The following is a 17,003-nucleotide window of genomic DNA, read 5'->3' on the forward strand; positions in this document are numbered from 1 at the left end:
AGATGGTTGGTGAGCATCCAGAGAGGGAAGTGCTAATTACCAAAAGTCAATGTGGCTTCATCAGCAACAGGGCATACCCCAACCCCTCTCATTCCTTTTTGAATGGGATCACTAAACTAGTGGGGGCAGGGAATGCTATAGCTGTAACTCAATCTAGATTTTAACAAAATAGCTGATAAAATATTTTATACTCTTCTGATAGAATTGGGTAGACTCAAAGCTATGAGTCCCCCATGGCTCTGGCATGGGCTTCCTTTTCTTTTCACTCTGCCCTCTTACTTGGCAGTCTCATCAATTCCAATAGGTTCAGTGATCATCTCTGTGTGAATGAGTTCCAAATTCCCATGCCCATCCTTAGCATCACACATCTTCAGCTGCTTTTTGGACATCTTAGTCCGGATGTAGGACTTTCAGACACCGTATGTCCAAAATAGAAGTCATTATGTTTCTTCCAAGCCTTCCCCCTTTCTAAACTTCCCCAGCACAAGGGCACCATCATCCCTCCAGGCACGATGACCCTCCCCCTCCCCCAACTTTGGTATTGTCCACTCATTCTTATTTCATTTCCAAATCTTGTAGTTTCTACCTTAATAGCCTTTCATATGTGTCCCCTTCTCTTCATTCATATGCCCAGACCTCAGAGAGGCCCTTTGCACCTCTCCCCTCCAGTATATTTGTCTCTACCTCATCTCCTCTCCACACCAGTCTGAACTCTGCTTTATTGCTATGTTGCTCCTCTGCTTAAAGGGTTCCAGGGACTCCCCATTATCTAGCTAAGGTCTAATGTAAAGTCCTCTGGCGTTTAAAACCCTTCAAAACTTGCCCTTTCCTCCCTTTCCTTTCTACTGTATTTCCTTCATACACTCTGGGATCCAGCCACTCTGGCCTTCTTGAATTCAGTTCTCTGTATCATGGGTCCATGCCTGCCATACCTTTGTGTACCCTTACTTCCATCTCCTAGTGTCTGTCCCTAGCTTCCCTCAAGTTGTAGCTTAAATGCTTCCTTTAGTCAGGAGGTCTTTACTGGTTTCTCCTTTCAGATGATCATCCTGTCCTCTGAATGTAAAATATCTTGTTTGTACCAAGATATTTCCACTCTCTCTCCCTAGGTCTAGTGGACTTTCCTTAAGAGCAGGGACTAGGGGGGTAGAGGTGCAAGGGCGGCTTGGCCTTTCTTTGTTCCCCAGTGCCAACCAAGCACAGAGCCTAGCACAGAGTAAACACCTAAGAAACATGTTTGTTGATTGATTAGCCACATATCAGCTGTGGTAAATGATGCTGCATGTCTAGCCCATTGCCACAGCATGTTTGTTTTACCTCTTTAGTCTCCCCAGGATCAGTCTTCTCCTTTTCACCAATACTATCATCACCATATTTTCTTTCCTTTAATACTTCTTGCCTAGATTATTATTTTTTTAATTTTATTTAATTGATTAAGAGAATTTTTCCATGGTTACATGATTCATGTTCTTTCCCTCCCTTCTTCCTACCCCCATCCCATAGCCAATGGGTAATTCCACTGGGTTTTACATGTGTCATTGATCAAGACCTATTTCTATATTATTGATATTTGCACTAGGGTGATCATTTAGAGCAATGATTCCCAAAGTAGGCGCTACTGCCCCCTGGTGGGTGCTGCATCGATCCAGGGGGAGTGGTGATGGCCACAGGTGCATTTATCTTTCCTATTAATTGCTATTAAAATTAAAAAAAAAAAATTTCCAGGAGGCTAAGTAATATTTTTTTCTGGAAAGGGGGCAGTAGGCCAAAAAAGTTTGGGAACCACTGGTTTAGAGTCTACATCCCCAATCATATCTCCATCAACCCATGTGAACAAGCAGTTGTTTTTCTTCTTTGTTTCTACTCCCACTGTTCTTTCTCTGGATGTGGATAGCGTTCTTTCCCATAGGTCCCTCAGAAATGTCTTGTATCATTGCATTGCTGCTAGTAAAAAAGTATTATATTTGATTGGCCACAGTGTATCAGTCTCTGTATACAATGTTTTCCTGGTTCTGCTTCTTTCACTCCACATCAATTCCTGGAGGTGGTTCCAGTTCACATGGAATTCCTCCAGTTCATTATTCCTTTTAGCACAATAGTATTCCATCATCAATAGATACCACAATTTGTTCAGCCATTCCCCAATCAAAGGGCATCCCCTCATTTTCCAATTTTTTTGCCACCACAAAGAGCACAGCTTTTTTTTTTTTGTACAAGTTTTTTTTGTACATTTTTGTACAAGTCTTTTTCTTTATTATCTCTTTGGAGTATAAATCCAGCAGTGGTATGACTGGATTAAAGTTGCCTAAATTATTTTAAGAGCCTCCCAATTGTCTGTCCTTCCAAAACCCTCCCTCTCTCTAATCTTTCCTGCTCTTCCCAAAGCAGTCTTTTTTTTGTCACCTTCAGTACCTCTAGAGATAGATCTTATAATTAAGAAAGGGGATCGAGGGGAAGATGCAATTCATCAAGACTGCCTATTAGAGCCCCTGCCCTCTCCTATCCACAAAGAAGGGGAAGAAGGAGAGACATTCTTAGGGCTCTTGTGTGGAGACAAGTTCTATCATCATCATAGAGCACTTACTCTCCATTTTTGTCCTTTTATTCTATTTGATTCTCAAGTTCATCTTAGTCTTCCCCATGCCTCCATATATTCACATTTACCAACTTATGCAGTTCATTATTAATCTATTACATTTGTGTACCATAATTTGCACAGCCATTCCCCAGGCCTTTGTTACTTTAAAAGGTGTTACTCTTAAGTTTTTGGGGATATCAAACCTTCTCTATTGGACCACCAGTCCTGGGATCTTCTGCTCAGAATGTGGTTCCACTAATAACATTCTAGTATCCCTGTCTTTGCAGAGCCTCTCCAGGACTTCCTAGTTCCACCTTTTGTCATCTTGTCCACTTTCCTGGGTGTCATTTGAAACATTAGAGTTGTTTTGATTTGCATTTCTCTTACCGTTAGTGATTTAGAGTTGTTCATGGTCTACTGTTTTTCTTTTGAGATCCATTTGAACTTTAACCACTTTCCTATCCTTTGGGGAATGGCAAAGTCATCTCCTTAAAGCACCAACATATGTATGCTGTTTCCCTGCTCAGAAACCTTCATTGACTCCCTTGTGAATCACCCCGTGAGCTAAGAGTCTGGCATTCAAGGGCCTCTAGAATTTGGCTTGAATTGAACAGATCTAGGGTTTTTCCTCTTATTCCTGTTCTGTACTCATATGACATCATCTTTGCGGTGACTTACATGGATCCTGCCTTTCTGCCTTGGTGTCTTTGCTCAGGGCCCCTCCTCCTCAACCCACAGCCACAACTGACACTACTTGCCCTCTCCTTCAGATCACATTATTTTCTAAGTTGTCTTTCTGTGGTGTGGGTCTGTGTCTTATTCTCCTGCTCATTTACAAGCTCCTTGTCATCAAGGTTGTCTGATAGCTTCATCTTTCTGGCACCTTACATTAGTGGGTCTGTATTAAATGTTCCTTGAAGGACTCAATGGAGAAGGCTGGATCCAGTATTAAAATGATGTGATGTATCTTCAGGACTCAGTAACAAGAAGGCCATGTTTTTAGTTTGAACCATCATTACTCAGCGCAGGGGGGAGACACTGAGCAAAAACTGAAGGCACCCATGGGAGAGGAACCTGGTGAGCGAGGAGGGGAGGGTGCACTTACCACCCAGCTCTGCTTGCCAGGCCCAGAAAGCGGACTCTTTTTGCTAGTCAGACAGTCTTGGCTTTGCAGCCTGGACTTTCTGACCTGTGAGGAGCAGCAACACATCATTTCATCATGTCTCACATTCTCCTCCACTTTAAGTGGGCCACCCCCACTTTCTCTGTATACTGCTGTCCCATCCCTCAGTGGCACTTTAAAGCCACATCTCCACCAGAGCTTTGCTGACTGACCAGGATTGTCTTTGCTAATCAAAAGGTGAAAAAGGCAGGGTGCTACAGAGGATGCATTTTCTCCCCACTTTGTTTGGCTCGTCAGAGTGTGTATGTTTGCATTTGTGGGTTTTTTCATCTATTCAATCACATCCCCCTCTGTCCCTGGTCCAAGAACATAGCCTGCCTTGGACCATGTGGCAATCATCCTTGACCCAGAGACTTGTTGAGTGGTTTAGAAGTGGAAAGCATTCTGGCCAAGATAGGAATCATGCCTCAGAGCCCGGGGATTCTGGGCAAATCACTTAGTCTTCCTAAGCCCCGGTTTGCTCATCCGAAAAATGAAGAATGAAGATAAAAGTTCTTAACCTCACAAAGTTAGAGGATCAGCAAAATGGGGTAAAGCCAGGGGAGCCATTAGCTGGCCTACAGGCAGTATTTGCTGTCCTCACTTTTCATTGTACTCTTCTTCTGATTATCTGAAGCTTAGATGGTGATCTTCAGTGACCTGCTAGTAGACTTTGTTTTTCCTTTGGGAGGCAATGTTGGGTTGCGCTGGGCGGAGAATAGCCTTCTTACTGACCCCAGGTTCCTTCTAGCTATCTGGACATCTAAAAGGCCCAGGATTGTGATTAACCCCATCAGTGCCAGATTTGCTTTTTAATCAGTAGTTGGCACCATAGTAAAAAGTTGGCACAGCCCAGTTTGCTTGTCTGTTGTGTGGATGACTTGAATAATATTATTATCCTTTAAATGTTGGACTGCCAGTGTTGATTCAAGGTTTCTATTATCTACTTATTCAAACCAAGGCAGTTGAGGAGCAAGGCTGGCCAGCTCTTCCTTTCCCTAAAGTTGCCCAAGGATAAAGTTTATCTTAAATGGAATGTCTACACCCCCTTGAACTGAGCTTAGAATCTTCTTAGAAATGCTGCTTTCATACTTATTTCAAAGTTTTTAGTAGAGCTTTGTGTTGTGGTGGTTGACAGTGTGTTAATGCTGACTCACCAAGGGAACACTGGGACTTTCTCCTCTTCTACTTTCCTTGAATGCCTTTGTAGCTCATCAGATACGAAGACAAACCTTAATGAAGAACTGGAAGAGATAGCTACATGAGACATAAGAAACAGGGAGAATTTTAAGTTGTAGAGTGAGATCCTCTAGTCTATTTCCTCCCCCCTTTCTCCTCATTTTACACTTGGGGAGACCAAAGTCAGGAGAAGGAGAGCAACACAGAGGAAATGCTTAAAGTGTTAGGGGAAACCTTAGAAACTATTCCTCAGCAAAGAAGCTGAGGTCCCCAAATAGGAAAACCATCTATGGTTACATTGGTTATATAGGTACTACTAAGTAGTAAAGCTAGTATCCAGACTCAGATCTCCAGACCCTTGATATAGATATAGTTCTTCCCTCTGCCACCAGCTGGTGCCATTTCCTGACCAGGGAGACTTCCACCTTACATCTTGCTTAAAACTTGTAAATTCTAAATGGTACAAAATAATGAGGGTGGGAGTTCAGAGAACAGAGAGACCCAGAAGAGTAGGACTTCTTGGTCATCATTTACCAGTGCTGTAATGACAGCCTTTAATTAGCCCATCCATTTTCACAAAACTCGGAGCTTTTCCCAAATATTTTCATTAACCCTCAAAAAATGCTTCAGGTCCTTTGTTGTTTTCCGTTTTTCTAGGAGGACTTTATGGAAGGGTATGGGATGATTGGATCAGACCTGGGTTTTTTTTTTGTTTGTTTGTTTGTTTTGTTTTATTTATTTATTTATTTGCATAGGAAACTCCCCTTACTTAAGTTATTCATGTACTACACATTGATTTGCTCAGTTTTTTGTTCCAAAAATTGAGGCTTCCCTTCCTTAAAATGATTGATCCATATATATTGAGCTTTTTAAACTTCATGGATAATGAACTCCCCAAATAGGGGGTTCTGGCTTATATTCCAGGCCATGGAACAGGCCCTATGGCGAATCCAAAGAAATCTAAAACCCAGACTTTGGTCTCTGGGGATTTTAAAAATCACATTGGGGAAGAGTTCCTATATATAAAAAGTACATTACAAGGTGACCCATGAAATTGGAAAGAATCTTAGACTCTCAAGAAATGGAGAAATAATCTCACCTAGTCCCCTCATTGTACTGAGACAGCATCTGGAGAGGGTTGAAGGGAGCTGGCAAAAGTCTCTCTGCTGCTCATTGACCAGGTGAATGCTAGGCACAAGGTCTCCTGGCCTTTAGTCAGGATTGAATACAATTCTCAAATTTCTCTGCCCCACAGTCTTCCTGCTTCTATTTTGGGTGTTCAGAGAGAAAGAAAGGAGACCTTGGGGAAGTTGGACTTTAGATAGACTTAAGAGAATGGGAAAGATCCTGGGAAGGCCTAAGGACATTCCAGGGTGTGGGAAAAGGACAGCCTGGGATGGCTTTGCTCCTGGATGCCTGCTTAATGAGCCTAGAGGTGATACTTAGGCAGTGGATAGAAAAGGATTGACAGGCAAGGCCATAGCATGAGAACCTAAGCCAGTGATGGCGAACCTTTGGAGTGCCAGTTTCTGCCCCTAACCCACCCCCAGACCAAGTCCTATGTCCCTCCCCCCCAAATGCTAGAGGGTACCCTATATCCCCTTACCCCACCCAGGGGAGGGAGGAAGTGCTCCCATTGGACTGCTGGGTGGAGGGGCAGGTGAAATGCAGATGAATATAGACAGGGGGAGGGGAGTGGCCCAAGTGCTCTGCTCCCCTCCAGCTCTGCTGCCTGTGAGCTGCCCACCTTACCCCCTCTGTGCTCCCATTGGCTGCTGGGTGGAGGGGCAGGGGATGTGAAAAATGTCATCAGGCACAGTGGGAAAGGGGGAGGGGAGGGGAGCAGCTCCATCTTAGTCCTTCTGCCTCTCTAGTAATGAACTCTGGGGAAGGGAGAGAGGAGGAGGGTGGCTATGTGCCCACAGAGAGCACTTTGCATGCCATCTTTGGCACCCATGCCATAGGTTCACCATCACTGGCCTAGGCCATTGGCCTTGGACCTGGAAGGGAACATGATGATCCTTTTTCAGATAAGAAGGCCAAAGCACATAGGATGTAGCGGTGTATCTGACTTAGGGTTTCCATCCAGGTCTTCCTGACTTGGTCTAGTCCCCTGTCCATGATGCCAGGCTTCTTCCTCAAGTGCTTTCCAAGCAAGCTGGTTTCCTAGAGGTTTGCATTGATTTGAAAGAGTTCCTCAGGGCCAGAAGGGAGAACTGGAGAGGGTTAAGGGCTTGGAAAGGACAAATCAGAATGGAGACAAATGATTAAAACTAGATGAGAGACAGTAAATAGAAGAGGATGATATTATAAGAAGGATCCCTAGGAAGAGGACAAATTTTACAGAGAAGGGAAATCTGAAACTTCATTAGATAATGCCAGAAGGTAAAATTTGATACTATCTAAGGAGCCCATGTGTAAAATGTTTGTGTTAGCCTGTTCTGAAAGTTCAGACCAAGGATAGCTCCAAGCCTGTGGTGTTAGGGCTTAGCCAAGAGGGATTTTAGGATAATATTTTAATTGTGGCAAAAAGAAATGTCAACATAGAGAATTAGGTCTGACTCTTAGTTTCTCTTTAAGGTATGTGTTGGGTGGTGGCGCATTATGCATGGAGCTTCTCACAAAACAGGTAAATGTATTTTGTGTTACCTTTGTTTTTACATACAGGATAAGGTTTGAATGGTTTTAATTAGATATCTTCCAGAAAAGCTCCAGCATGGTAAGTGTGGCCTTAAGGCATACTAGTGAGAGATGAAAACGGAGTCCTGAAGGGCCTAGAGGGGTTATGCCAGTGCAGCCCCTCTCTGCTCTGACAACCAGGTGGCTAAGAGCAACAGAGACCCTTAGGGGAAGAGCTTCTCTTTACAGACTTGGCCAGATCTTCTGGGTTAACAAAAAGGCCTGACCTGGAAGCTTTTGTGCTCCATAATATAGAAGTAAGCAAGGCCTCTGAGAACAAACTGAATAATTATTTAAAGTTAACATTAAAGATTTGTTTTAGTTTTCAGTTATTTGTACATGTTATTATTATTTTTTAAACCCTTACCTTCTGCCTTAGAACCAATACTATATTGGTACAGTTATTTGTACATGTTATTATTATTTTTTAAACCCTTACCTTCTGCCTTAGAACCAATACTATATTGGTTCTAAGGCAGAAGAGTGGTAAGGGCTAAGCAATGGGGGTTAAGTGACTTGTCCATGGGGGTCACACAGCCAGGAAGTGTCTGAGGTCAGATTTGAACCTAGGATCTCTCATCTCTAGGCCTGGCTCTCAATCTACTGAGCTACCCAGCTGCCACCTGTTATAATATTTTTTTTTAATTACTAACTTAGGTGCCCACTCAATGAGGTTACCTATTAATAGATGTTATTGTAGCATAAATTATAAATTATTATTAGTGTTATAATGTTATCTATAATAGCTACTTATAGTGTTGTTTTTTGTCTTGTGAGGTTCTGGAAACATATCCAACTTGATCTTTTCTTCTTTACAAACTTAATGGGTTAAGCATCCTATAAATCTGATCCTCTGTTAATGACAAAAATAATCTACAGTAATTGATAATTATTAGATTTACATAACATACAGATGTCTCTCAGGTTAGATGTACTCAGATATGCCTTAGAACTGTCCCCACAGGTTTGTGGATGTGTTTCTTTCTTCCTTTAGGGCTGGAGCAGTGCCTATTCCATCGAATCGGTCATCATGCAGATCAATGCCACCTTAGTCAAAGGGAAGGCCCGAGTACAGTTTGGAGCCAATAAGGTAATTGGACCCAGACTTGCCCCAACCTCCCTTCCCATTCTCCCTCCCCCCTTAAGCGTAGGATACAAAATAATCCATTTCATGATAACTCGTGTGTTTCTAAAAAGTTACATCTACATAGTTATTTTCCATTTGACTTTCTTCACTTCAGAGAGATTTGGTTTCAGATTGGATTGGGTTGGCTAGACCCACATACAAGTATCCCTTCAACATGGCGACTTTCCCCATCATGTTTTTGATATGTCATAGGTTGGCATAAGAAATTAAATGGGAAGCCCAGCAGATGGCCCAGAAAAGGTTTACTCATTTTTACTTAACATTGACCTCTTGTGTGCCTTTTGACCACTTAACTCAGATTTTACATGTGGAAAGGATACCTGTGCCTTGTCTTTCTCCCTTACTGAAATCTGTCAAGTGGTTGAGTATAATTATAATTCCTTTATATATTGCTTGGTTTTTATTATATCACCTGCTCCTCAGGATAACTCTGAGAAAAGTCTTAATTGTCATTTGATCCTTTAAACAATCCTGTGAAGTAGATTTTAGTGCAGATGAAGAAGAGGGCGAGGGAGGTGCCTATTTAAAATAACTTATCATAAGGCCTTCTGTACAGAGAAGAATCATTAACTTAGCTGTCTTATAAAAGAAGATTTCTTTATATTGTGATTTTCTTTTTTGTAAAAGAAGGCTTATATGATATTTTCCTTTATTTCAATTTCCTATAAATACCATTGTCTAATAAGAATAATTTTGTATTAGAACTAAGGTGTCCTCATATAAGAAACTCCTAATGAGAAATTCTTCCAATATGGACATACCCCTGCTCTGGACTGCCCATAGAGTACAAAAGCATTTCCTGGTCACAGGTCAGTTAAGGGGCTTACCTGGCCTCACACAGTATGGTAATAAGTATTTGAAGCAGGACTGCAAGCCAAGTTCTCCTCACTCCAAGTCTGACTTTCTGTCCATTAACCCATACTGTATTTGCAGTCATCTTGTTCAGTTATATCTGACTTTGTGGCCTCATTTGGTGTTTTCTTGGCAAAGATAACTGGAGTGGTTTGCCTTTTCCTTCTTCAGTTCATTTTACAGAGGAGGAAACTGAGGCAAACAAGATTATTTGGTCAGGGTTACACAGCTAATAAGTATCCGAAGCCAGATTTGAACCCAGGAAGATATCTTCCTGACTCCAGGCCCAGCACTCTATCCCCTGCCCCACTTAGCTGCTCCTACATTCATCTAAATGTTATCAAATTGCATTGTAAAAGGATTATTGAGAAATAGGCCTTCACAGTATGGTATTTGGATAGTACATGGGAAATGAGCTTGTATAAAGGGTTTTTTTGGAGGTGAAAGATAAGGAAAAGGTCATAAATAGCAAGTACTGCAGAGAAATAAAATGCCATAGCTTTTTCATGTGTACCCATTTTCTTTCACGGATTTTTTTTTTTTTGCCACAACTTAATATGGAAGAAAAGAATGTTTTAAATGAAAAGTTGTATTGAATCCACGATTTCATGATTTTCCATACCTTCTTCATAAAGATAACCCCTTCTTATTTCATGTCATGATGACTCCAAGACTGTCACCTTAAAGAAGATCAGCCTTCTGGTGGCAAACTAGGCTGGTTCTGGCACAAGGGATGTTCAGGCCATCACTGGCCAGTCCTTGGAACCTTTCCAACATGAGAGTTTGTGCTGGCCTCTTGGGACTCTTTCCCCCATCTTGACTCTGGCTTCTAGAGCAAGGATAATGGGACAATTATTGAATGGCAGAAGTAGGATATTGTTTTGGATTGGGCATTTATAGACTTGGGTTCAAATCCCAGCTGTGTGAACTTGGACAAGTCATATCAATTCTTGGGCCTAAGTTTTCCCATTTCTAAAATGGGAATAATAATGCCAGTTCCACCCTATACTTTCTAGTGCTGTTTTAGAGAAATCACTTTGTAAAAACAAACAAATGAGATAGAAGTTCTTATGAAGGATTGTCTGGAGATGGCCTCATTTTGAGGGGATGAGAGGAAGGTGAAATGGAGGTTAGAGATTATGGCACTCATGAGATAAAGTCTTGGGAATTAGAGTTTTCAGTCTTTTGCCTAATGGGCAAAATAAAATTTCTGTTAACCTTAAGGTGCTCTCTTAAGTCTTTGGTGATTAGTATGTCACTGTTGGTTATATATTATTGGTTGTATTATAATAAGTGATGCCTTAATTAATAACTTCTTGATCTAAAATGTGTTTAAACTCTTCCTTTCAGAATCAGTATAATCTAGCAAGAGCTCAGCAGTCCTATAAATCCCTAGTACAGATACATGAGAAGAATGGTATGTTACCATGTCATTTTGGAGCCGTGGGGTTTAAATGTATGCATCGTGTGGATTTCTAAAAAATGTTTGCAATAGTTTCAGTAAAACCTCTTCACCCAGAGAGTGACAGTTTTGTATTTGTGGTCATCAGGATAACTGTTGAACCATTGTTTTACCTTTGCAGACAAAAAAAAATTTCACAATAGAGGCAAAATTCCATTCAAGTACCAAGGTCCCGTGCTAGGCTCCAAGAGTACAGAGACAAGGGAGAAATGGTCCCTGCCTTCTGAGAGTTTCTGTTTTCCTGGAGGTGACAGCAGGTCTTTTACAGGGAGGCTTGAGACCGAAGAAGGAGCACTGAACAGACTCTGCCCCTTAAGAACTCTTGTCTTCTTTAAAGTGGAGATAGCAAGCTTAGCAAAGTACTAGACTAGTATTATTAATATGCCTGGATTCTGTCACTCAGTGCCTAGGAAGTCAGTTTTGGCCAGCCCCTACCCAGGCTCTTGGACAGTGCACCAGGTCCTCTCTCTCTCAAGACCCATCCCCTTCTGGTCCAGCACCTCCAGTCCAAATTAGGTGAACAAATTGATCTAAAGCTCCTCAGATGCTTAAGTTATTCTGTAATTTAGACCATTTACAAATTCATACTGGCTTCAGTTGAAGTGAGGATTGTTTAGTATTTACAAAGCAAACTTTCATTTTCACATTTAACAGGTTTTTAAAGACTAAATAAAACTCATGCCCTTTGGAGCCAAGTAAATGACTTCAGTGAGAACAGATCCCTCCCTTTTGTCACAAGTATTGCCTATTGTGACTTGAGAAAAATATTTGCATTTTCAGGTTAAGTAGGTCTTTCTCCACATAGTGACTGTGGTCATTCCATAGAAATAGGGCCACAGAGTAAATTGTAATTATGCTGTAGTTGAAGATATAGTTTGAACGTTTTAGGATAGGAAGGAGTCTTAGCTACCATCCATTACCATCTAACAGCTAACACAAAAAAGTGACTATTTCCCTCTACCCCTTTTCCCCCAAGTACCTCAGCCCCAGTGATTCTATTCCTCCCACATTTTCTTTTTGGACACTTCAGAAAGCTTGTATTTTGCTATACTTATGATCCAATATTAATTATCTGGCACTCATCCTTTTTTTGTAGTAGTTGGGGTTGGGGGAGAGTTAGTTGGCAACAATAAATATGAGTTCTAGGGTGTATATTCAGCATGATTATATTCTGATTATTTGAAAGCTCAGAAGGGGTGTGTGTGAGTGTGTGAAATTGAATAGCCGAGGTTTGACATTGGAGAGACCTCCAGCCTGGGAATCAGGGATCCTGGATGCTAGGAACACTGAATACTGGAGAGACTTGATTTTCCATTATAATTTAAAATCAATTGCTGATAACTACCTTGCATTATGTGGATTTTGCATTGCTTTTGTAATCAATACAGGCAAAAGTTTCTTCAAGTTTTATAGCAAGTTTAAATACAAGTGAAAGGTAAAGACAGCAATTAAGCTTTCTTTTCTTAAAGGCTGAGCAGAAGCCTCAGCTCATCAAACTATTTGTCTCTCTTTTTCAGGCTGGTACACCCCTCCAAAGGAAGATGGCTAAGCAGAGGAACCATTCTTTGCCTGGACCGATGTCACTATAACGAAATTCCTGCCAGCAGACAATAAGCTACGAGTGCCCCTATAAACAGCAGTACTGAAGACTTTAGCTATTAAATTTGTTAGTGGATAAAATGTTATTTGACATCCAGTGTAGGTTACAGCCTTTCCATTCTGCTCATCATAGGTATCTTGGGCTGAGCAGTTTCGGACCTTTATCGGTCCATTTCTTCCCATCTTCCCTTCATATGAAAGTGAAACCCCTGAAGCCGACGAGTCAGTACCAAGTTACACACACACAAAACACACACACACACACACACACACACACACACACACGTTCTATGAATCGTAGTGGGGTTTGAGATTCTTACCTTAAGGATAACGGGCGACAAAGACTTGCAATATATGGTTTCATTTAAAGCCAGTAAAGTTTCAATCATTGTTTAATACTGTTTTAGAGATTTCAGGTCTTGTAAAATCACAGGTTTGGTTTTTTTCTGGTCTAAAATGAAAACATTTATAGTATTGCCAAATTAATGACATAGGAAACCCCACACACGTGTTGTCATTCCACTTTTTTAAAATGGCTACGTGAAGATATGAACTGTTTCTCCAAGAGATACTTATAATTGGATTATGTTGTATTTTTGAACAGAGCAAGCCTGCGCCAATTAAAAACTTGGAACTCGTCATTTCTACTGGGGCCTCAGTCTTGCTAGGCTGTACCTGCTACTTGTTGGCTCAATTTACCTTACAAAGAGGAGCCACAGTATAAAGCTTGAAGTTTATTTAAAATACTAAAAGCCGTTGGGGGCGTTCCATTTTATTAACGGGGTGTTGCAATCATTTGTAAACTAATGAACTCGTAAAGTGATTGGCACAAGAAAACTAAATCCTTGAGCAAAATCTCTAATACGTCAGAGTACAAAAAGACGTCACTTCTGAAGAATCTTCAAATAATGTTGCCATAGTCATAGCCGTGGTTTTTGATGTTGAAAGACTAATGGGAAATATACACATGATGGGAACGCTTTTTCTCTTTCTTAGAAGATGGTATGGATTGGTGTAATGTCTTCATTTGATTGCCTTACTTGAACCAGTTCCATTTGGTTACTAACAGACCTTTTTTATCCCAGGTTTAAACTAAAGGTATAATTTAAGTATGAAGCACTTTTGGAAAGAAGTCTGTACCTGTCAGTTAAAACATGAAATGGTTTTTTTCTTATCAGGCATTTGCTTTGAGATCCAATTTTTAGCTTTGAAAACCACATCGGAAAGACTTGGCACTACTTCTGATATCTTGTTTTTAATTACCTTTTATGCTGTTTGTTGTTTGTTCTTTGTTTTAAATTAAAGGTAGATGAAGCTATCCTAGCCTCCTTGCTTATTTGGTTATATTTGTATAAAAGTCCTGATAGCCTGTTGCTCAGATAACAGCCTTAAGTGTTAAGGCAGAGCTCTTTTAAACATTTTAAAGTTCCTTAAACCTGAGGCTAAAATATTGAATACATTCTTGAATTCTTTAATACTCAGAAGGATAACAGGTTGACAGCTGTGCATTTGGCATGCTTAGTTTTGGATTTCATTTTCATTGCAGAATTATTTGGCAATGTAAAGTCAATTTGTAAACTTGCATCAAGTTTATGAATAAAGAACCATTTTAAAAATAATGAAGTGTCTTTATTTGTGCCTCTGAGAAGATGCTGCCTTATGTTAGGGTGAGTTCATGATAGAGGTAAATTTAAGTCAGTCATCATATGTGACATTTCAGGACTGTTATAACCACTGTTACCTATCTTTCTGATTTCAGAAACTGAGTATTATGTATTCAGATATAGTGATGTAGTTCGGTGACTATATACATCTCAAATAGTCATTGATTCTCTCTGGACTATAAATGTCTTTTTTCTAATTTTAGAGTACAGAATGTGAGCTTATTTGTGTGAGGGCTGAACTTTTAAGATTCTGATTTCTAGAACTCGGCCATGGGTTGAGTTAGAAGAATGTCATACAGGTGCTATTTCAGAAATGTTGTTTATAGTGCCTCAGAAAGGCCTTATGGCAAGGCCATGTCCCTCCTAAATGCAGGGAACTGGAGTCCTCCCAAGGACTGATGCTCCAATAAAGAGATGGAGAACATCCACGTCAGAGAAGATCTCCAAGGATCAAGATGGCCGTACCTTTCCGAAAGCTGGGAGCTTTCCTGAATCTGTGCCCACAACCAAAGCTCCCTTGACCAATCAATGAGCATTTGTTACCATATGCTCAGCACCAGGCACTATAGAGATGAAGCAGGTCTTGCCCTCAAGTTGCTTAGGATCTGTTTGGGGAGACAACTCACATCCATGGGAGCATATGCTAAATGTACACGTGGCAGTTTGGAAGGGACGATATTAGCTTCTGGCAGAATCCAAGTCAAATTTCAGGAGTGGGATGCCAAGGGGCAGAGGTGAGGAGCTCATCGTGGGCAAAGGGCATCAGAGACAGCAACAGATGGGCCACCTTGGTGAAGGCAGACCAGTTTGGTTAACAGAGGATGGCCTACAGTTGGATAATGTTATAATGATCCTGGAAAGGTGTTGGGGCCAGTTTGTAAAGAGCTTTAAAAGCCACACAAAGCAGGATTTGATTCCAGAGGCAATAGGGAACCTTTGGAGTGTCTTAGAGCAGGGGAGTGCCATAGTCCAGCTTGACATTGGTCACTGGCAGCCCGCCTGTTACCTCCTGGCTATAAGTTCTTAAAGTGTTCCCCCTGGACACTACTCCCATTTTCCCTCGTACCCAGTCGTGGTGCTGAAGGTGGTAACACTGGAGTGCTCATACCTGGGTGTGCCAAGAGAACAGTGGCTGGAAGATACACTCAAGTAACCAAATGCACCTCTGCAGCAGCATCCATCGAAAGCTGCTAAGAAATAACCCTTTGGAGACCAAAGACAATCGAGTACGCCATTTCACCTCCTACTTCTGACATTCTCTATAGAGAGTTACCTGTTTAGTTATGATGGGTAGAATTGTAGGATGTATTTTTGATGGTGTAATCAATAACTTTTTTATGCTGGTCATGCCCTGATAGACTGTTGTAACAAAGGAAAAGGCAAGCAAAGTCTACCAGAAGAGCAAGCCACAAGCCTGGCAGGAAAAGCCATTTTCTGCACCCCTCATCTCTACAATGACTGATAATGACTGATTTGAACAGTGGACTTGACACCTGTTTCACAACCATTCTGATATGGTTTTTTGATATCACAAGTAGATTGCTTTGCTTTCAATTCAATACGCTTTCAGAAAGCTTTTAAGGACCTACTGTGCGCTGGTCTCTGGAGGTGTGGACAAAAACAGATTTGAAGATTTTGCCCAGGGAATCATCCTAAGGCTTTTTGTTAAAGCCAGAAACTGAATAATAGGTTTGCTAGAAGTGAGATGGCTGCAAGTCGCGGGATTCTGATTGGCCAAAACATAATAGTGTGACTCGGCTTCCATGTCCTTGTTCACATTCTGCAGACTCCCAGAATGTAAGAGCGAGACAGAACCTTGGTGATGGCTGATCTAAGCCTCGCTCCATCTCCACACAGCAGCTCATTAGCAGAGCCGCGGCTCAGCTCCACGGCTTGTCCTATCTAAGGAATGAAACGGGCTTTCCTGGCAGCGTGGGGGTGGGGGTGGGGGTGGGGCTCTGTCCCCTGAATCCGTCCATTTCTCCTGCACATCTGCTGGAAGATGCTTTCTTACGCCGTCTCTAGACTTGCCTCTGCGGGCTTCCAGTCAGCCCCTAAGTCTGCTGACAGTGCAGAGAGCACGTTCCCTTCAAACGAGCCTTAAATCCCCATCAGGCTAGGCGCTGTTCTTTCCTCTTCTCGAGCCCCTTCGTCTTTGCCCTGCTGGAAAACCTGAACCTGATCGCTGCAGGTGTGGGTTGACAAGCCCTGAATTCAGGCTGCGGGATTCCTTTCTCCCGCCTCCCTCCGTGCAGCTCTAGCCTAAGGCTTCCGTTGCCATGGCACTGCTGATTCATCCCAGTCTCCGTGCAGTCTGGGGGAGGGCGGTTTGGGATCCCTGGGTACCGCACCGGCTGCAGAGAAAGGAAGCCAAGCCAGCCTTGATAGATCGTAAAGAGGGGCGGCCGGGGGGGGGGGGACCACGGGGCTGCGGCGGGGCAGAACAGCGGCGAGGGGGAAGGATTGGGCATGCAGAACCTGGGCAGATCTGCAGGGTTTGGGAAAGCTGTTTACCTGGACCAAGCAGGACCAGGCACTGGGGAGGGAATGAGGAGTGCAGACCTGGGGGTACAAATGATGGGGAGTCTTCGAACACGGCTTGGGGTGAGGGGTGGGACGGGGATCCCCGAGAAGCTGGTGGCTACTGCTTACTCAGATATCCCTTGCACAAGAAAAGGCAG

At 42.1% G+C, this 17,003-nt stretch overlaps 2 protein-coding genes across 4 annotated transcripts in view; both read left to right on the forward strand.

The window, feature by feature from the left end:
• The window catches only part of UBE2Q2 (ubiquitin conjugating enzyme E2 Q2), a 65,933-nt gene extending 52,999 nt beyond the window's left edge, over positions 1 to 12,934 (forward strand). For all 3 annotated transcript variants that reach the window (XM_044659165.1, XM_044659166.1, XM_044659167.1), the window contains 4 exons: positions 7,500 to 7,548; positions 8,593 to 8,688; positions 10,948 to 11,014; positions 12,577 to 12,934. In XM_044659165.1, the coding sequence (XP_044515100.1) occupies positions 7,500 to 7,548; positions 8,593 to 8,688; positions 10,948 to 11,014; positions 12,577 to 12,608 (244 nt within the window). In that variant the 3' untranslated portion in view covers positions 12,609 to 12,934. The remainder of the gene's footprint in view (positions 1 to 7,499; positions 7,549 to 8,592; positions 8,689 to 10,947; positions 11,015 to 12,576) is intronic.
• A 3,857-nt stretch (positions 12,935 to 16,791) lies between these two features.
• Positions 16,792 to 17,003, forward strand: part of FBXO22 (F-box protein 22) — a 27,628-nt gene continuing 27,416 nt past the window's right edge. Inside the window, exon 1 of the mRNA XM_044660291.1 lies at positions 16,792 to 16,926. Within this exon, the coding sequence (XP_044516226.1) occupies positions 16,792 to 16,926 (135 nt within the window). The remainder of the gene's footprint in view (positions 16,927 to 17,003) is intronic.

Source organism: Gracilinanus agilis, chromosome 2 (genome assembly GCF_016433145.1).
Source record: "Gracilinanus agilis isolate LMUSP501 chromosome 2, AgileGrace, whole genome shotgun sequence".
NCBI lineage: Eukaryota > Metazoa > Chordata > Mammalia > Didelphimorphia > Didelphidae > Gracilinanus > Gracilinanus agilis.